General features: G+C 44.1%; 1 protein-coding gene across 3 annotated transcripts in view; it reads left to right on the top strand.

Annotated features, from left to right (window-relative positions):
* AMOTL1 (angiomotin like 1) overlaps positions 1-21669 on the top strand; it is a gene marked incomplete at both ends in the record, with an annotated part of 170384 nt that overhangs the window by 141781 nt on the left and 6934 nt on the right. For all 3 annotated transcript variants that reach the window (XM_080711646.1, XM_080711644.1, XM_080711645.1), the window contains 3 exons: positions 5912-6057; positions 9951-10100; positions 18634-18824. In XM_080711646.1, the coding sequence (XP_080567772.1) occupies positions 5912-6057; positions 9951-10100; positions 18634-18824 (487 nt within the window). The remainder of the gene's footprint in view (positions 1-5911; positions 6058-9950; positions 10101-18633; positions 18825-21669) is intronic.

Raw genomic sequence — 21669 nt, 5'->3', positions numbered from 1 at the left:
TTGGAGGTGGCAAGGAAGAGGGTAAGGTGGAAAAGGAGCATCCTTGAATTAGGGCCCAGTTCTGTTTTCAACCCACTTCTGCTCTTTCCCTGACAAGGAGACACGGTGGGACTATGATTGACCTTGTACTGGTGTCACAGTTCATTTTGCTTCAGTTTTCTTGTCAAATGGGGTTGATGTGAGGATTAAATAAGGTCTTGTTGTAACGCTCCTGGCTGGGTGCTTGGGTCCTGGTAAGTCTCCAGAAATATATGTTAGCTCATTATTATTTATGAAGTAGCTGTTGTGTGCCAAGTCCCCTGGGAGGCATTTTGCTGATAGGCATTTTAATTCTCAACAGCAGCCCTGCAGATACAGCTCATGAGTTCCATTGGAGGAGATGGGGTCTCAGAGAGGTGAAGTCACATGTCCAAGGTCAGTTGGTGTATGAAGGCACCAGCATCAAACCAGGCCGGCCTGGCTGTAGAGCTGTGCCATCGCTGTGGTTTCGAGAGCAAACTGTGTGAGCAGACATCCTTCTGTATAAATGGGACCAGAGCCATCGGGCTAAACAACTCCTAGCTCCACACAGCTCTGGGTAATTCATATCCACTGAGTAAACACTCCACTCTGGGCAGGAATTCCCTTGTGTCAACTTGCCTGTTCTAGGAATTCTCAGTATATACATTGAAGCCCAACCAAAGTGTGAGGCTGGCCTCCCTTGAGATCCAGCCCAAGGGGCTTAGCTGATTGTAAACTGAAGAGGCCTTCTCATTGAGGTCATTTCACCCTTGGTATCTCCCAAAGGATGACTTTTTAGAAAGGGTCTGGTACACCTCCGAGTGGCCCTGTCTCTAAGGGCTTGAACAGTACAGCTGTCCTGCCTGCACCTCATTGCTGTGAATCCCCTCTTCCTCTCCCCTAGCCTTATTAGACATCCTCTGTGTGTTCTTGTGGTACCTTGAGCATGCATCTGTCAGAGCATCTTGTCACACTGCCTTTGGCCTGGCCTGACCTCTCTTTCTGTCAGACTGAGAACAGAATGCTACCTCCAACTCACCTTGCAGCCCCAGAATTGGTCACACTTCCTGGAAAGATGTTAATCACCACAGTGTTACCACAGTTGACATTTACTGGATATTTCGTAGATGCCTTTTGAAGTAGGCACTGTTGTGATCCTTACTTTAAAGTTAAATAAACTGAGACACAGAGGTTTGTTTATTTCGAAAGGTGCCAAGGGGTTCACTCATTTTGAAAAGTGCAAGACCGTAGAAGAGCTGGGTTTGAGCTCAAGCAGCCTGTGGCTAGAATCAGACTTTTAACCAGCACTCTCTGTGGCCTCCAGGTAGTGCCTAATTAATGGGTGCATTGATGGATACACATGTGGATGTGTTTTAAGAAATGTGATGTGATCAGGACATACTTAAATCTGTGACATACTTAAATCTAGCATTTTGCTTGTGTGGGTCTGGATTGTAAGTCTTTGCATACTTGCATAATAGAGGTGGTTTTCGTGAATATGCATTAGGGAGCTACAAATGCAAATCCTGCCTTTCCTGTTGATGCGTGTCGCTCCTGTGGGAAAGTTACTCATACAATTCTTAGTTTCATTTTTCCTCTGCTGGAAAATAGGAATGACACTGGTACTGACTTCAGATAGCTTAGAATTAAGGAAATAGAAGTAACCATTCCTAGAACACACTACTCATTTAACAAATATGGGCAGATACTGTTGTTATTACTATCATCATAAGCATTGTATTTTTAAAAACTTTGTAATCAAGAGTACTATTTTAGCCGGGCGTGGTGGCACACACTTGTAATCCCAGCATTCAGGAGGCTGAGACTGGAAGATCCTGGTTCAGGGGCAGCCTCAGCTACTTAGGCACTCTGCAACTTAGTGAGACCCTGTTTTGAATTAAGGAATAAAAAATAGGGCAAGGGGTGTAGCTCGGAGATGAATGCCCCTGGGCTCCATCTTCAGACCCATGGGGTGAAAAAAAATAGGGCTGGGTATGTAGCTTGGAGGTAGAATGCCCCTGGGTTCCATCCCCAGTACTGGGGGGGAAAAAAAGTACTATTTCCCATCAGTGAACCAGCATGAGTGATGTTTATTGATATCACTGCAGAATGAAGTCCAAAGTCACCAAATTTAGGACAGGTGTTTTGACACATGTATTTCATAGGCCTCCAGAGTATTCCAGAGCTAATGAAGCCTTTGTCCAGTATTCACATCTTTATACCATAATATACACTGCAGGGTTCAGAAAACCTAGGCAGGGAATGAATTGGAGGTATCTATGGTCAATACCAGCCATCTAATGAGTAGTGACTTCTTTTTGTATGTTTAATGCTGGGAGTTAAACCCAAGGACATCCTACCTCTGAGCTATACTCTTAGACCTATTTTATTTGCTTATTTATTTATTTATTTATTTTTATTTGGAAACAGGGTCTCATTAAAGTTCCTGAGTCTCTCTAAGTTGCTAAGGCTGGCTTTGAACCTGCAATCCTCCTGTCTCAGCCTCCCAAGTACTGGGATTACATGCCCAGCTGAGTAGTGGCTTCTAAATAAGCAATGGGATTGAAGGTAAAGTGGACCATAGTATAACAAAAGCTGGTGAAAAGATCACAGAGATGCTGAATACATAATAGCTAATAAGAGCTGCGATTTATTGTTCATTTGGCATTGGATTTAGCACACAAAAGAAACTTAATATTATCATTCAGCCAGGCACCTTTTAGGCCCATGGAATCAATAATGAAATAGACATATCTCACCGGGCGTGGTGGCACACGCTTGTAATCCCTGCACTTGGGAGGCAGAGACAAGAGTATCATGCAGGTTTGAAGCCAGCCGCGCTGGCTTAAGAGACCCTGTTTCCAAATAAAACCTATAAAATAGGTCTGGGAGTGTAGCCCAGAGATAGACGGGCTTCCAGGAACCCCAGTACCACCAAAAAAAAAAAAAAAAATAGACACATCTCAAATTCAGGTCCTCGATATGTGTCATCTCCATGAACAAAAGCATCTCAAAAATACTGGTCTGTGACTGTTACCATTTTCACTTGATAGATGAGGGAGCTGAGGGTTAGAAAAGTTAAATACTTGCCCAAGGCCTCAAAATTGGAAATTGGTGGATGTAAGATTTGAATTCAGGTCTTCCTGATGCTGAAGTTTGTTCTTTAGACACCATATGATGTTAAATATCAAGGAACTTGCAAATGCTGGAAGTGTGTGTTTGAAGGGGTTGGGGCATTTGTTACTCAGAACTTCATCTAGATAGCTGTCATTGTGATATAGCAATAATTGCAGTCATCAATTTGCAAAACATAGAAAGCTTTGGTTGTCGCTTCTGTTCACGGGCTCAGCCTGCCATTTTACTTCTTCTGTTCAAACCAGTGTGTACTTGGCTGCTTCGACAAAGAGAAAGTTTCATGCTCAGGTTGATAACCAGGTAGAAGCTCTGGAATCCAGTGGTTCATTCCCAGGCATGTCTACTTGGTAATTGCTGGGTGTCCTCTAGGGCTGGACAGGGCCAATAGGCACCATGCCCAACTAAACGTTACCCAAACCCAAGGAGTTAGCGCTCAGACGTCAATGAGTTTGGACAGAAAGAATGAAATGCTGTGGTCAGTTCAGGCCTGTGGGCGGCGGGGCCCAGAGCTGCTGACCCATTTGTCTTGCATGCCTGTTTTCCGTGGATTGGAGAGGAAGTTTAACAGGCAGCATTTCAAATGCCACTGGAAGGGGGAAGAGGGGAGGTCAATTGGCCACTGCAGTGGGACATAAAGAACCTAAAAGTAGTGTTCTGCCCTGGGCCAGGATCTTAGTGGGCTCATTTTGCTTCCAGGGGCTGCTTTTGCTTCTAGGAAACACAGCCACTACTTAGATTTCAAGTCTACTCATTTGGTCTGTTCAGAGGCTGTTCCATTGCCCTCTGATCCCATCGACATAATTTTACAACACAAGGGCAGTGCAGTCAAGTGGGAAGGACATCTGGAAGGACATCAGTAGACCCAGATTCTGGCAGTGGATCCTGGCCAAGTACCTTTGCTCCCCCCTAGGCTTTCCTTTCCTCACTCATAGAGCGAAAGGAATAGAACTTAATGTTGATGATTCCTGTGCTCCCTTTTGGCTCTAAAACGATGTATATCTAGTGTCTGTAGTCATGAAGCATCTTTTTAATTTTCATGCCCGATACTCAAAACCACATTTTCTCTTCCTTCAGTGCAGCATTCTTCCTATCATTCCTGAGCCCATAATGCTGTGCCTTAATGTCTGATAGCTGTTTGTTAAATTAATGAATGACCGACTATAGGAGGAAATAATGAATGGATGTGACCACTGTTCACATGCCGGTGTAGCTTCCAGACTTGGGCTCTCTGTGTCTCAGTGTGGATTGCTAGAGGATGGCAGTAACCCACAGGAAGCATTTGAACGAGGTGGGCACACTGAGCCTACGCCTCACTATTGCTGCTGCTGCTGCTGCTGCTGTACTTGTGTGTCTCATTTGCTATAAATGTGGAATAGTATGTGTATGGTTTTGTAACCAGCTTTGATCAATACTGAGATTGTTTTTCCATGTAACTCATTTTGTGTGTGTGTGTGTGTATTACTGTGGATTGAGTGAAGAACACTCTACCACCAAGCTACATCCCCAGTCCTTTTTTTATTTCCTGACAGTCTCACTAATTTAAAATGCTGAGGCTGATCTCGAGCCTGTGCGCGTCGTCTCAGCCTCCTGAGCCACTGGATTTCAGGCATGTACCACCACAATCGGCTACTGGCTACTAATATCCTCTTGTTTACTTTCAGTGGCCTATTTCTGTTGGAGAATTTACAGTAGTTTGTTCAACCAACCCCTTGCTCGTAACACATTTAAGTTCATTCCAGTTTTTCCATATTAAAAGCAACATATTTAAGTAGTCTAATAAGAAAATGTATTGCTTTTGTAACAGGAAACATGTTTCCTGTAAGATATGCTCACCATGACACTCTAGACCCCGCCTGATGAACCTGGAGCAGGAGTGTGTCCAGGAAGGTGGGGAGGCCGCTGGGGAGGCATCAGCCTGACCCCCACATGCAGAGACTGTGATCACTGCCAGTTATATGGTCACCAAAGGAGAGAAAAGCAATTTTCCTAAATCCTAAGCATTGCCCCCTCTTGAAGAAGACTGGGAGAAAATTGGGGCCTGGTCATATGGGAAGAGAATCCAGCTGGGGATTAAAGGCCTGGACTTGAAGCTTGCCTCTACTCTCTGGCCTCAGACAAAGAGCTTCTCTCTCTGGACCTTGGTTTATTTTTCTATGAGTGAGAATATTAGTATTATTACTACTAGTTGCTGTCCTTTCATCACAAGCTTGGAAGATGGAAGCAGAGAAGGTTGTGAATGTAAGATGAAATAGTAGAGCTGGGTATAGTGGTACATGCCTGTAATCCCAGGACTTGGGAGTCTAAGACAGGAGGATCGTGAGTTTGAGGCCAGCCTCAGCAACTTACCAAGGCCCTCAGCAACCTACCAAGACACTGTTTCAAAATAAAAAGTACTGGGAGTGTAGGATAGAAGTTAAATGAAATGGAGAGAGAGGAAGGGAGGGAGAGGGAGAGAAGGGGAGAGAGCGGGGGATGACACCCTTGAGGCAGTGTGGTAGAGGAGAATGGAGTTATGGAGGGCATGGGGCCACTCATTCTTGTGTACACTTCATCTCTGGAACTGTGACCTGGAACGTCTCTGGAGGTAACAGTGGTTTTTGAGAAAGTCCTCACCTTACACACCACTGCTATTAAGGGAGAGCAATAGCAGTAATTCAAACCTTTACCATTTGCACACTTTTTTTTATTTTTAATCCTTGCCAGATGTAGACTGGCAGTAAGCCCAGAGACTGAGCTTTTTCTCATAGAGGTGCTTTTGTTCTTGTTTCCCTTGTAGACAAAGAATTCTTAAAGGAAAAGGAGAAGTTAGAAATGGAGTTAGCGGCAGTGCGGACTGCAAGCGAGGACCATCGGAGACACATCGAGATCCTGGACCAGGCTTTGAGCAACGCCCAGGCCAGAGTCATCAAGCTAGAAGAGGAGGTGAGACCCAGCTGGAGAAACTGGGCCGGGGAGAGGGAGGTTTAGCCCAGAAGCCTCCACTTCCTTTCCATAACACAGCTACTTCAACCAGAGCCAATCCTGAGGAGTCAAGACAGGGGAGGGATGCTGGAAACCTCCCAAACAAAAATGAATCAAAGCAGAGTTTATCCATCCCAGATCCTGGCAACGTAGGAAAGGCACACATGAATACCAACAGCAGAGAGCTCATGGCCTGCAGCCCATTGGTAGGCAAGCGTCCAGGGCCAGAAATAAATAGAAGGACGGGAAACCACTGGTGCCTCTACAGAAAAGGGACTAGAAGTCTTTCAAAAATAGTTCAGTTGCTATGTCTTTAAGCTCCTAAATGGGTAGAAAAAGGCAAATGTCCTCTGATGGGTTAGGGTGGTGGTTGAGTTCGGTAGCACTACTGCCTCCAATTTCCAGAAGTTGGCTTGTCCGTGCCGTAGTGCACACCCCCAATCCAGCAAATCTTGATCCTGATGTAGCATTATAGATTGAATAGTTTCTAAGGAAATCACCCTTTAGTTTCACTTTTATAGAGCAGTCTTTCCCTGTAAGCTGACTGAGGAATTAGAATGATCATCTGAGGTCCAAGCTAGAGGATCCGGTTTAGAGACTGGCAGACAGGAAACTGTGCCTCCCTAGGGTGGCGCAGGCTCTTCTACGCTGTGGAAGCTGACCTGAGCAGGACCCATCAGGGAAGTAGACACGGAAGTCCACAAGAGCTTAGCCAAGATAGCCTACATCATATGGAATCGGAGCTTGGCACACAGAAAACAGTTTATTTTAATGTTATTAGTCAGACTATTGTTGGGGGGAAAACACATGAGAAAACATTCAATGCCAGGTAACTCGGGTATCCCTAAAAACTTTAACTGCAAGAGTAACCTAGCTAGAGAGGAAGATTTCTACATAAACACCGGCTAGTTAGAAGCCTTTGAAACCACACAGGTCCCGTGTAGAAACTACAATTCCTTGTCACCACAGAAACAGGCCTTCACCCCCAAGGACAGGAGGGCTGCTCCTGGGGAAGAGAAGCCTGGGCTCCCTATTGTTGTCACTGTGGAAATCACTTGAAGCTATTAAAGCAGAAGTTAGTTATAAGACGTTTGAAGACAGGTTCCTTCTAATCACCATTTTCATCCTTTCTTGACATTATTTTAATGTAACATCTTTGTTTGAATGGAACCTCTCCAAAATGTCTCATATGTCTGGCTTCCAGCCTCACTTCTTGTTCTTATTAAAGTTTCTTTTGAAAGGCCTTAATTCAGCCCACATGACTTATACCGAGTCTCACTGTAGCTCACCATGGTGGTTAAGAATGGACGGTAGAGCCGGGCTACTAGAAATGAGATGAATGGGCTTTATGATATGCCAGCTTTGCGACCTTGAGCAAGCCACTTAGCTGCTTCATCCTCGGTTTTCTTATCTGTTAAATGGGCATAATAAAGGACCTTACCTTTTACTGTCACTGGGAGAATTAAATGAGATGCTCCATATAAAATTCACAGTACTTACTGTGGTAGTGATATGAAAATATTGGCTGATATAATTCCTGTCATTAATAGTTCTCATTGTAATATGCTCCTTGCTAGACTTAAAGTTGGTATTAATGGTGAAGGAACAATTCCATGACTTCAGGAAACTTGCAGTTGCTCAGAGATAATATCATTCATTCATTCACTTATTCATTCATTCACTGAATCCATTTTGGGTACCTTTTGGATGTTAGGTACTGACATCAGTTCCAGGCACTAAGGATGCACAACTCTCTCTGCCCAGAAGGGACCAAGGTAGATAAATCTCATGGTGTCTGTACTCTAGTGGGTATACAGCTCAAAAAGCTATGTACAGTGGAAGCCATGGTGAGTGATGTGAGAATGGTACATGCAAGATGTTTGATTCATTGAGCCTTCTAATAAGCACAGGAACCTGTTCTTAGGAGGTTCTCAGAAGTCTATTAAATTGGAAGTCTACTAAATCAATAAAAGGGCCCAATAAAAATGGATCCCAGAGCCAGGCATGATGGCACACACCTATAATCCCAGTACTTGGGAGGCTGACACGGAAAGATCGCATGTTCGCGGCTAGCCTCAGCAATTTAGTAATGCCCCCTGCAACTTAGTGAGACTGTTTCAAAATAAAAAATAAAAAGGGCTAGGAGTATATCTCAGTGGTAGAATGCCCCTAAGCTTAACCTCCAGTTCCCCTAACACACACACACACACACACACACACACACACACACACACACACACACACCCCAATCCCAGAAACAGGTGTAGAAAAATCTGAGGTTGCTGTCCCCTCCTTGAAAGATCAGGTGCATCTCCATTTTCTTCCATTGGCTTTTGATAGGACAGGATGTAGGTGTCGTTCATGGCAGTACTGCCTGCTAAGCCAGAATCCTCACTTAGCAGAAAGCTGCTAAATCACTAGCACCTTCCAGCTCTCCCATGTGACTGAGGCTTGAACTCAGGACTGAGCCACCTGCAAGGCCCCTGCACACCCAGGTGCATAATGGTAGAAAATAGCATCTGGTGTCTACTCACCCAAGATCAGACGGAGTAAATGCTTCAGCCTGATTTTTGGCATCAGCCATTTCCCAGAAAGCTAGAAATGTGCCTGGATTCATGAACATGGGCCAGACTCCCAACTGGGAGAAAACAAAGTCTGAGAGTGAGAGTCTGAAGTTGCTGGTCATGATCCTAAATCCACACCTGATGTGACTTTTACATAAATCATTTTAACCATAATTTCCATTTCTTCAGTCATCGTGTTGAGAGTTCATTATGCCCTTTCTGTCTCTTTAGGCCTGTCAACTACCCTGTATATATCTATAATAAGAATTTTTTATATGCATAAATAGATATATATGTACTACATATATAATTTCTCTATTATAAAAATAATTTATATTTATTATAAGAAAATAAGAAAATAGAAAATAACAAAACAAATTTTATTCTTTGTACAGAATATTCTTTACACAGAAATTACTATTCTGCTATACTTATGAATAAGATTGATGTCTTAAGTATTTTATCCCAGTCTTTTTTTATAATGTTTATACAATATTTTATTTAGAATTTTCATTTAACATTATAAAAGAAGTGACACACGCTTGTAATCCCAGCATTTGGGAGGCTGAGACTGGAGGATCACAGTTTGCAGACAGTCTCAGCTACTTAGTGAGGCCCTCTGCAACTTAGTGAGACTCTGTCTCAAAATAAAGAATAAAGCCAGGCATGGTGGCACACGCTTGTAATCCCTGTGCTTGGGAGGCGGAGACAGGAGGATTGCGCAGGTTTGAAGCCAGCTGCGCTGGCTTAAGAGACCCTGTTTTCAAATAAAAAAGTATAAAAATAGGTCTGGGAGTATAGCTTGGAGGTAGAAAGGTTTCCAGGAACCCCAGTGCCACCAAAAATAAAATAAAATAAAGAATAAAAAATAGGGCAAGGAGTATAGCTCAGAGGTCGAATGCCCCTGGGATCCATCCTCGGACCTGCAAAAATAAATAAATAAATAAAATAAGTATTTCTTTATGATATTAAAAACTCTTTATTAACCTCATTTCCAGTGTCTGCAAATACTCTAAGTAAGCAATAACCAAGCCTTGAGCTCAAAACTGTACAAATTACCAAAAGCAGGTGCCTGAGGGGAATCCTCCATTTCAAACTTTCTTGCCACTTTGGGTAAGTGATGGCCTTTATGCAAAGCTTTTCTATCCCAGCACACCTAAGAGAAAGGAGCAGAAAGGTGCACACACCTACAGCTTCAGTAGGATCTCCAGGTCATCAGACCCCCACCTCCACCCAGCACTGAGAACCACTGGTCTCAAGTCTTTGTCTTTTCTCCTCTTCTCTGCGCAGCTACGAGAGAAGCAAGCGTACGTGGAGAAAGTTGAGAAGCTGCAGCAGGCCCTGACCCAGCTGCAGTCTGCGTGTGAGAAGCGAGAGCAGATGGAGCGCAGGCTGCGGACCTGGCTGGAGAGAGAGCTGGATGCGCTGAGGACCCAGCAGGTAGGGACCAGGGTGGGCGGCTGGTCAAGAGTCACTAGGTGGGTGCCTGGGGCGCCTCCTGCAGGCCAGCCACTGCACTGAGCACTGGAAGTGAGATCCTGTCCTCAGTGAGCCCGCACAGCCACCTAGGGGCAGTCCGGGCTCCACTCAAAGTGTCTGTGTTGGGCATTCAGGAGCAGGAGGTGGAGGAAGAGAACATGTGAAGGAGAGGGCCAGAGAAAGGCTTGGCAAGTCTGGAGCTGCTGCGTGCAGCCACTAGTGGGAGTGCCCAGTAGGGTGTCTGACAAGAAGGCAGTGGCCATTTGTAGAAGGTCAAGTGGAGATATTAGACTTTTCTGTAGTCAACAGAGAGCCAAAGCCTAGGAGGATTTAAGTTGGACAGAAATGTGGTGCCAGAGGGTCAGGGAAAGAGCCATCTGGTGGGGTCAGAGGACTGGAGGGCAGATGGTAGAGTCAGGGAGGCCAGCGTGAAGGCTGTTGGTGTGGCAGGGTGTAGTGAGAGTGGAGTTCATGGAAGAGCTGAAGGTAAGAGCAAGTGAGAACTCATGGGACATGATGACCACTGGGATTTACAGGAAGGAGTTCAGGACCACCCCTAGGAAGTTATACTGGCCAGAAGCTGCTCCTCCTGCCTCTCCTGTGCTGGTCACAGCTGATGATGTGGCTCAGCTGTGAATAAGGCCACACCAAAACACTCCAGCCCCGGGGCCCTGTGGAGAGAGAAGCCGTTCTGCTAGAAAACTCCATTCTAGACTCGGCAAAGCCTGCAGATGACCCTGAGTTTGTCCATCATCTGCCAGCATGGTGGGCAAAGCCCTCCATGGAGCTGATGAAGGGAAGGGTGTGCTCTAAATTGGAATGCCAGGGAAGGGAAAACAGGCTCCAGGAATTATCTACTGGACAGGGCATAGTGGTTGTGGTTGAAACACTTGAAAACACTTAAATGCTTGTGTTCAGGCCAGCTCACCCTCTTGCCTGGCAGGCCACGCACTTTTCTTGGGGTGTTTGCACTTGGCTGGAGAAGGAGGTGTTACCAGGATTGCCCAGAAAATTAAGAAACCCACCCTGTTCTCCCACCACCATGGCTCAGGTGATGGCTCCTTGCAAAGGGTGGGTTGTCTCAGGCCTTCTGATACTTAACAGCCTGTGCCACATACTCTGGCATGAGCTGAGCCCTTCAGCTGTTCTCTGTGGCTCAGTTATGGCGATCTTAACCTCCCAACATGAGGGCCTGTCTTCTCTGGTACCTGGGGCAGTCGACCCTGAAGAGTCTTTGGCCGACAAAATGGGCACAGCTCCATTTTTTGAGCCAAAAAGAATGTTCTTTTCCAGTTAATGTGCCAGTCACACTCTAGAGTTAGATTACGTTTACTCGCCTCTTCTATTTTGAGTGCTGTAAAACTAGGCTCAACTCTTTGATCCTTGCTGTGTTTCAAGAAGAAGAAACGTAAATCTGGAAATATGTGAAAAATACCATCACTGCCCACAGAGGACAGGTCACTGTGCCTACATGCAGACCCTTGCCCACTGACCCATGTGTTCTAGCAGGCCCGGCACAAGCAGTACAAGTCAGAATTGGGGCCCTCAGGGAAGTCACTCTGTTTGTACATTGGCTTTGTCTTCGGGAACTAATAGCAGAACTACAACTGTGTGTGACCGACACGAGACCAGAAAGGGGAAGACTGTCTTTAGAATTGAATAGAAAGCCGGGCGTGGTGGCGCACGCTTGTAATCCCCACGCTTGGGAGGCGGAGAAAGGAGGATCGCGCAGGTTCGAAGCCAGCTGTGCTGGCTTAAGAGACCCTGTTTCCAAATAAAAGAATATAAAATTGTTCTGGGAGTGTAGCCCTAAGGTACAAAGGGCTTCCAGGAACCCCAGTGCCACCAAAAAAAAAAAAAAAAAAAAATGAACAGAACTTTGTGCTCAACATCTTTTTTTTTTTTTTTTTGGGGGGGGGGGTAATACTGGGGATGGAACCCTTCTACCTCTGGGCTATACTCCCAGATCTATTTTACATTTTATTTGGAAACAGGGTCTCTTAAGTCAGCACAGCTGGCTTCAAACCTGCGTGATCCTCCTGTCTCTGCCTCCCAAGCGCAGGGATTACAAGCATGCGCCACCACGCCTGGCATGCTCAACATCTTTTTATAAATAATATTAGTTTTTTTTGTTTGTGACACTGAGGATTGAACCCAGGAACATTTTACCCTGAGCCAGACCTCCAGCCCCATTTATTATTTATTTATTTATTTGTGAAACAGGGTCTTACTAACTAGCTGACCTGGTCTTCCCAGCTTTGAGGCCAACTTCAAACCTTTCTCCTCCTCATTCACCTTACACAGCCACAAGTGTGCTTGCCCCTCCTTGACACAGATGTGGCAGCCTGGGGGAGCTTCTGCAGCTCACACACACCTGCTCCCTCAGCCCCGTAGCAGAGGCATTTATTTGACCCCCTCAGAAATCTGCTGAGGCCACAGTGTAACAAAGCCCAGGACCATCTCCACCCTCAGCAGAGCAGTAAGGCCAGCCACCTTGCCTGGCATGATTCTGCAGAGACCTGAGACAGCAGCTTAGAATGCGTACTGTATCAACACCCCCACGAGGGCTCCATCCTCACACTGACACCGAGATGCAGCTGAGTCTCTCCCCTGACCCCTGTGACAACACTAAGCCCCCAGTGAGCTCCGGTTCTTCCTATGAGGTGTCCTGGACCCTTCCAGAAAGGTGGCACCCTGGAGAGGAGCAGAGTGCCATGGGATCCTGCATTGATTCAAAGCATGGGCTCCAGGGTTAGATGGACCAGGGTAGAATCCTGCCTCCTACCCGAGAGCAGCCCTGGGTAACTCATCTTTCTAATAACTTACTTCCTTAACTTCTTTATCTACAGTGAGGAAAGCAAATTATATCTCATACTTGTAATTGCAATTAAGAAAATTACACAAAGTACTTATCACAGTACATGGTACTTAGCAATTGATTTGAAGGCTTAGGGCATTCTTGGTACCACCTCCCAAATTTCCCATTTATCCAACATTTTCACTGAAAATAAAAGGGTGACAGAAGTGTTTCTGTTAAAGAGGAGAGAAGGAAAGATCAGAACAACAGAACTATCAGGACAGAAGCTTAACTAACAGTTCTTGTCATTATAGGTCATCTCTCCCCTACCATGGCAGCATCAGTAGAAACTGCGAGGGAAATGAAAGAAATAAATAAGAAAGGAGGGAGGGGAATTTACCTTTTTAACAATTCACAATTTTATCTTTCTTTCAAAAAGCTCAAAGTAATTTTTACAGTGGTCGTTTGAGGTCCTGTGGGTAATGGTGGGGTTTTTCTGGAAGAGAGAAACAAGGCCCAGGGAGGTAAGGGGCCAGCCCAAGGTCGCAGAGCTCATTAGGACTTCTTCGATGTGAACACATCAAGGCTCAAGATTTTTCATATATATACATATATATGTATATGTATATATATATATATATATATATATATATAATTTTTTTGGGGGGGAGTGGTACTGGGGTTCCTGGAAGCCCTTCTACCTCCGGGCTGCACTCCCAGACCTATTTTTACATTTTTACTTGGAAACAGGGTCTCCTAAGCCAGTGCGTGTGGCTGGTTTTGAACCTGCGCGATTCTCCTGTCTCTGACTCCCAAGCACGGGGATTACACGCCTGCGCCACCACGTCCAGCAAGATTTTTCCTATATTTTTTCACTGCTGTATCCCCTGCACATGGTACATGCTCAGCATGTATATGTGGACTAGGTGAGTGGGTGTCAGAAGCTGTCCAGCCTGACCCTTAGTTCAGTGTTCAGACTAGTGTATTGAGCTGGCCCGTGAGACCATGCTACCTCTGGAATCTTGAATGCTGAAATTCATGCATTTATTAAATGGTTCTTAATGACCTGACTTAGAGGGCCTGTGGTGAGTTGTCATGATCTCATGTAAGATCAAGGGGATTCTGCAAAAATAAGCCAGCTGAGATGGTAGCAGAAGGGATTTAGAGAGAAACTGACAAGCAGAGATGGCAGCTTACCGAGGCCATGGGAGGTTTTTCTTGGAAAGTTTCTAAAAATAGGGGAGCTTCTCATCTTGGTGGGCTGATTCATCTGTCCTCCTGCCTGAGTCGGGGTGCCTGGCCAGATGGGCCCAGTGACTCCCTGTATAGGTCAGGCAAGGGCAGGTATTGCCTTCCACTCTGTTCTTATTTAAATGTTCGTCTCTGGCAAGCTGCCACTTCCCAAAATAATTTACATTTGGAACTTTAAAAAGTGGAATCGAAGCATATGGTTTACAAAAAGCCTGTAGGCCTGTTTGTTGTCTTCTCTGTGGTAGGATTAGATTCCATTGGTGCAGCTCAAATGCCCAGCTATTGCTCTAGGAATTCCCCAGTCCTTTTCTTTTCTTTTCTTTTCTTTTTTTTCTTTTTTTTTTTTTTTTGATGGTACTGGGATTCCTGGAAACCCTTCTACCTCCGGGCTACACTCCCAGACACCTATTTTATATATATATATATTTTATTTGGAAACAGGGTCTATTAAGCCAGAGAGACTGGCTTTGAACCTGCAAGATCCTCCTGTCTCCGCCTCCCAAGTGCGGGGATTACAAGCATGTGCCACCACGCCCAGCATCCCAGTCCTTTTCTTAATCTATGGCATTGCATGAGTCTGGGTAAAACATGCAAATACCTTTCACCTTGCAAGCAGCTCTGCATTTAAAAATTGATGATTACTGGAAAACATGAGGGGAATGTGTGGTCCAGGAGGTCAAATCACTGGGGTGAAATCATTGCAAGCACAAAAGAACCTGGTTTATGTTCAGACTGGGCCCCTCTGCTCCAAGACTCCAAGAAGACCTGTCTCTGTTGCTAATCTAAAGTTAGAACCTCCATGAAACCCCCACGATCCCCATGTCACAGTCTTTTTTTTTCTTTTTTTTTTCTTTATTTTTTATTGGTGCACTGTATTCATACATCATAGTTGGATACAAACTTTTGTAGACATACATGCACACATCGCCCAGTCAGCCCCCACCCGATCCCCACCCCATTCTCTCCCCATTCCTCCTTCCCATGCTTGGCTTAGTGGTTGACATCTAGTATTATAGCAATTTATCCAAAATTAAAAATGATAATTTCACATAACAGTTTCATTTGTCTGATACCAAGCTTTTGATGACTTAAAGATAACATTTCAATATTTCTTTTTGCTTTCTTTCTTACCAGAGAATATTTTTTTTCTATTTTTTTAGGTGAAACTATCATATATTTATATATTTATTTATCAGAAAAAAAATCTATCCTAATATGGAATATGAACTCTAGATACCCAAAACGATCTCGAAAAAGAACAAAGCTAGAAGATATATATTTTCTGATTTCAAACCATATAAAGCTACAATAATTAAAACAGTATAGTACTGTTCTAAAGGCAGATATATAAGCCATTGGAGTTAAATAAAAGCCTAGAGCTAAATTCTTCCCTATATTGTCAAGTTATTTTTGACAAGGTTTCCACGAACATTTGGTGGTGGAAATAATAATCTTTTAACTAAATATTGTTGAAAAATAATAATTACATGGAAAAGAATAAAATTGGACCCTTACCTAATCCCATATACAAATATTAACTCAAAATAGATAAAAGACCTAAATATAAATCTTAAGACTATAAACTTTTAGAAGAAAATCTGGGTCATAAAACCTCACAACACTGAAATTGGCAGTGATTTCTTGGTTATGATTTCAATGGCACAGGCAACAGAGGAGTATACAAACTCCCTAAAAAAAAAAAAATATTGTATATCCAAAGACAATGTAAACAGAGTTAAAAATTACTAATTGAATGGGATAAAATATTTCCAAATGCTATATCTGAAGGTATATTAATATTCCAACTAGAAATCCTAAAAATTAACAACAATAAAGGCAAACAATACCATTTAGAGATAGGTAAAAGACTAACATAAATAATGAATCTCCACAGATAACCAATCTTAGTTGTCTGTTGGATGGAAAATCTTGTTTCTCTGGTTCTGGTTGGTGTGTGTTACCTATTTCTTCTTTGTAGTTAATCTCTTTGAGTATTTTCTCTAGCGCTGGTTTTGAAGACATAAATTCCTTCAGTTTCTGTTTGTCATGGAAGCTTCTTATTTTTCCATCTAATTTGATAGAAAGTATGGCTGGGTAGGACATTTTTGGCTGGAAGTTGTTTTCTTTCAGAGTTTGGAATATGTTACTCCAAGCCCTTCTGGCTCTCATGACTTGGTTTGGGAAGTCTGGAGTGATTCTAATTGTTTTGCCTCTGAATGTCACTTGGCCCTTTGCTTTTGTTGCCTTTAAGATTCTCTGCTTGGCTTCCACATTGGTCATTTTGACAATTATGTGGCATGGGGATCCTCTTCTCCGATCCTGTCTAAAGGGAGTTCTATAAGTTTCCTGGACCTGTGTATCAACCTCTTGCTCTATGTTTGGAAAATTTTCTGCTATTATTTCCTTGAAGAGATTGTTGATTCCTTTGGTTTCACTTTCTTTTCCCTCCTCTATTCAATTATTCTTAGGTTAGCTCTCTTAAAATAGGCCCATATTTCTTCAATGTCAGATTCCTGCTGTCGGATATTTTTTTCTAGATTAGAAACTATGCGTTCATTTTTGGAATGATCATCTTCTAAGAGCAAGATTCTGTTCTCCATGTGGTCTAATCGGTTGTTCGTGCTTTGAATTGAGGCCTTTACTTCATTAATTGCATCTTTTATCTCTTTTTGGCTCTCTCTGAATTCTTTTCGAAGCACCTCTATTATTTCTACAGTTATTTTCCTGATTTGATCTTCTAGAAATCTCTGATTTTCTGTTTTATCGGGTTCTGATGTTGTGGGGTTGTGGGCATTCATTGCTCCAGTGTTATTCCTCTTTCCCATGATTTCGGAAGTTTGTGCCTTCTCTGAGTTCTTCCCTTGGGTCACTATGACTTCGCTTAAGGTGCTCTGAATCTCGAGTCTGTAGTATCTCAGTCACCACTACTCCTTTACTGGGTTTTATCACAGAGTCTCCGACCCAGAGAGTCGATAGAGGCTGCTTTAGACTGTGGGGGGTGCCAGGTTGGGCGTTCTCCTATGGTGTGATATCTTTGCCACCGCCACTCCCCCACTGGGTCAAGTCCCAGGGAGTACAGTACTGGGATTTCTCGTCTGTGGCCCGCAATTTGACTCACTGTTCTTGAGTTCGCAGATGTAGCTGTACTGGACTCGGTGAATTCACTGCTGCTGCCGCCGGTGGCAATATGGCGCTGCTGCCACACCCTCGGCCGTGAGGCTGGCGTATTTTTTCTTCTCTGGTTTTGAGTTCCACTCTGAGTCCCTGCAGCATGTGCTGAGCTCAGCCACTGGGAGCTTTAGATGCTCCCTGCGCCGAAAGATCCTGCCTGGCTGTTCCGCAGCGGCTCACCTCGGCTTGCTGTAGCCGTCCGGTGAATTCGCCGCTGCCGCCGGCAATATACCGCTACTTCCGCGTCTTTGCGCGTGAGGCCGGTGTATCTCCTCTGTGGCTCTGAGCTCTGTTCTCAGTCTGCTTTCTCTCTGGAGCCTGGTGATTTTTTTTGTTTCTCTGGTGATGGTGTTTTCTGGCTATGAAAGGCGCTGATTTTGTAGTAATGGAGATTGGTTGTTAGCGGGGCTCTTAAGCCCCGCTTTTCTCGGTCGCCATCTTCCCAGAAGTCTCCCCCATGTCGCAGTCTTTAGAGAAACAGCACCTGAGTTCAAAGAAAAAGCACCAAAATGTGAATACCCCGCTTGCCGTCAGTCTAGATAACAACTGCTTTATTTCCTCTCACCTGACAGTGGTGGGAAGAGCTGGAAAATGAGCTTGTCTTGCTTGAGACACCTTCTGCTTTCGCATGCTTTAAGTTGCTTTGCATTCTCAGGCCTCCAATGGAGCCGATCTTGCCACCTCCTTTCCCCGAGGAGAGCCCGGCAGCTGAGAGCACGCGTGTTATGTGTTATGGCATCTCACTCCCATTTTCTCTGCCTCTCCACTCATCTCCCCGCCTGAGAGGGAACAAGAAACTGAAACCACTTCCTTGAATTCTGGAGAAAGTGTCCTAGACTGTATTCCTGCTCTTGGTTTTAGTATAAATTCACTCCATTGTGTTGGTCAGGCTGCTTTTTGTCATGCAAAGTCCTTGAGCTGTGGACCCATACCTGGGTTCGAATCCTGACTTCTACTGAATAACTGAAAGACAGTTCACCATTCATATAACCTCTCAGAAGCTCAGTTTTGTTTTTTCTGTAAAATTGGGATACCATCTGGTTTTCAGAGTTGCATGAGTATTAAACAAGAGAGAGGAACCTTGAGGTGAGATGGCATCGCATTAGGATCCACCAGGTGTGGGTTGTACAGTTGGAGAGAGGGAGCATGGGCATGTGTTGTCTGCTGCAGGACCTGGAGACCTTGGGCTCCCCACGGGTAACCGAGCAGACCAGGTTGACATGGCCTATCTCGGGGCCCATTTTGAGCATCAAAATGTTATTTCTGCTCTTCTAGAAACATGGAAATGGCCAGCCAGTCAGCATGCCAGAATACAATGCCCCAGCCCTCATGGAACTTGTGCGGGAGAAGGAGGAGCGGATCCTGGCCCTGGAGGCAGACATGACCAAGTGGGAGCAGAAGTACCTGGAGGAGAGCACCATTCGACACTTCGCCATGAATGCCGCAGCCACCGCTGCTGCTGAGAGGTGAGGGGGAAGCACTGCGCCTGTCAAAAGAGCACTACTGGGGAAAACATCAAAATAAAACAAATAGGGTCCCGTGGTCTTGAGTGCTGGGCCTCGGATACAGGGACAATTGCTGCCCATACAGGCTGGCTGGACATCGGGCTGGCCAAGCCTCTCACTGCATTTTACTCATAGTATGCTTTTTGTCCAGAAGTCATTTAATTTAGAGTTATTTGGGATTCTTTAAAGTGTAGGGTCAGTACATTTAGAGAGGATCCTCCAATTTCAAAGCAACATCTAGAAAACTGGACTTCTTAATAAGAAGGGCTATAGTTCTTTTTGGAATGGGGAAAGCTGAGGATGCAGCCCCTTATGTAGTCAGTTCCCTGTTGCCTTGGGTTGCCTTGTTTCCTCTTTAATGAGGATAGAAGGCCTGCTGGGATGAAGGAGGATACTTTATAAGCTGTTCATGGGCTCTTAGCCTCATTACTTGAGTAAGAATCCCTAGCAGCGTGCTCAGGTGCTGACTCCAGGAACGGGAGAAAGCGGTGGCGTTGTGTGGATGCCGTCACCTCCATTGGGCATCCAGCACGCTGACTCCCGGAAGACTTGCAGACTCCTACAGAAAATGAGCACTTTAGGATCATTGTCCAACTTATGTATTCTTTATGTACGTCTGTGCTGCGAGGGTCACAACCCACAGGGCTCATCAGAAGGAGACTCGAGGAGTGGAGATAGACACCTGAGACAAGTGTGGACACTCAAAAGTCAGGGGGAGGTGGTGCTGGACTTGTGGCCTCCAGCTTTGTCCCTCTCTGTAGGCGGGAATAGTGAAGCTTTTGGAACATTTCTTCATTTTTACATAAGTTGAGATGTTTTTATTTTCAGCCTTTTGTTTTTTTAAGCTGATAACTATCTCTCTGTCTTGAGGAAGAGAATTAAACAACTGCAGAGGGATTTAGCCTTTTTTAGGGAGGCCAGATTTGAACAAATGTATTGCCGTCAGTGATTTCCCTGAGAGTTTGCTTTCTCCATGTCAGCTGAACAGAACATACACTTCACAGGGATGCTGGAACCTAGAACTCAGGCCTTCTTCCTCTGATGCTGATTTTAGGTGTGTGGTTCCGAACAGGACCTTCTGAGTGTCTTAAACCTTGAGTATGAAATGGAAGTTATCATTTTATAAAGGTTGAGAGTAGGGAACCCGACCACATTCCTCTGGCTGAGGACCCTGCACCCCCATGGCAGTGTAAATGTGTTACCCCGGAGGGATAACACAGGGATGTTCGTGAATAGTTTTTCAACTTCTATCGATTTATCAGATTAGATGTCTGGTTGAGACCCTGCCTGGACTCTGAGGGAATGAATGAAACTGGATTGTACTGTCAGAGTTGGGGGATGAACAGAGACCCTGTGGTTGGCACAGGTAGGGGAAGGTGAGTGGAACTAGTCAGACCCCAAACAGCAATCACCCTCTCCCAGATTCTAGGCCTAGTCTCCTTCACCATCCTTCACCCAAGAGGAAATAGCTCTCATCCTACAGAATGGTAGTTCTATGATATTTCTCCAGCCCTGCTGACCTCTGCTCTATTGGGAGGCCTAGATAGATGGATGGAGTCCCTTTCTACCATCTCTCCCCTAGCTCCCTTTTTTGCTACCAAATACATTTATCCAGCATTTGATACTCTGTGGGAAACCACCCTCCTCTTTTTTAGCCAACCTCTTCCCACAATCAGAATGAGGTAAGAGGGATGGATTTGAAGACGCTCAACTACTTAGCTCCAATTTTAATGTTCTTTCCAAAGCAAACCTCTGTAATTTCAGCATTGCTTTTCTGTTGATAGTAAGGAAAAAAGGAAAATTAAGCCTTTTTAAGAAAGGCTGAAATTCCGAGCTCATGTCTAGAGCTAAATTGCTGCAGATAAATTGATGAAAAATTTCAGCCTTTAGTTCTGTGACTTTTCAGTCACTGGTGCATGCTTCGTGTATATAAGGAATAAGCTATAAACAAAGGATATCATTTTTGTACACCTGCTGGTTTTTCCATCTTTACACATCTTGATACCACTGATTAGGATTTTTAGGGGTTGAGCTTATTTTTCATGTATTGGGAAGGTGTTGAAACTTTTTATGAATTTCAAAGCAATATAGTATTTGCTGTCTAAGTTATTTTTATCTAATAGTGCCTGCTTTTCTTACTTGGCACTATAGACTTGAATTTTTAAGTTTGTCTCTAGTTTTATATAAATTCCCCAAAGTAAATTAGTTGAAAATATTTCTAGCCACCAATTACTGTATTGGTGATTTTTATGCACTGTACGATGAATTTATAATTTTGTAAGTATGTTTAAAACATTTTGTTTACTTCTTATATTTTTATGGTATATTTTCAGCCACAGTTAGCATTTTTGAGGCACATTCACACACATGCCCTCTTCTTTGCTAATTTTATCTTTATATATCTTTGCTGAGGTCTTCTCCATAAAGATAACTGAAACCTGCAGGAGCATAGAGGAATGGCCAAGGACTTAGGAGGCCTTAATCTTTGGGGGAAAAAACTTTAAGGTTTTCAATATGATTATAGACTGTGAAGTTAAAGAGATGTGGGATGTTTGGCTAAATCATTTCTTATGTACTTAATATTGACATAATCAGAGACGTTGTTCTGTTTTTATAATATACTTTTCTCACATAAGTGGTTCCGTTAACCATATCTTTGCTTATCATTGTTAGTTAGGAGTAATTAAATTGACAAAACCAGTGGTAGGGAGCATTATCTTTGGCCAGTTCTTTTCAGACACCTACTTCCAGCTAAATTGCTTTTGAATCCACTTGCATCTGTCCCTGTGTCCTTGGGCTCACCTCA

The sequence above is a fragment of the Muscardinus avellanarius genome (genome assembly GCF_963383645.1).
Source record: "Muscardinus avellanarius genome assembly, chromosome: 1".
In the NCBI taxonomy this organism is placed as follows: domain Eukaryota; kingdom Metazoa; phylum Chordata; class Mammalia; order Rodentia; family Gliridae; genus Muscardinus; species Muscardinus avellanarius.
The sequence above is the reverse complement of the archived record's forward strand: the minus strand, read 5'-3'. Positions and strand labels throughout refer to the sequence as shown.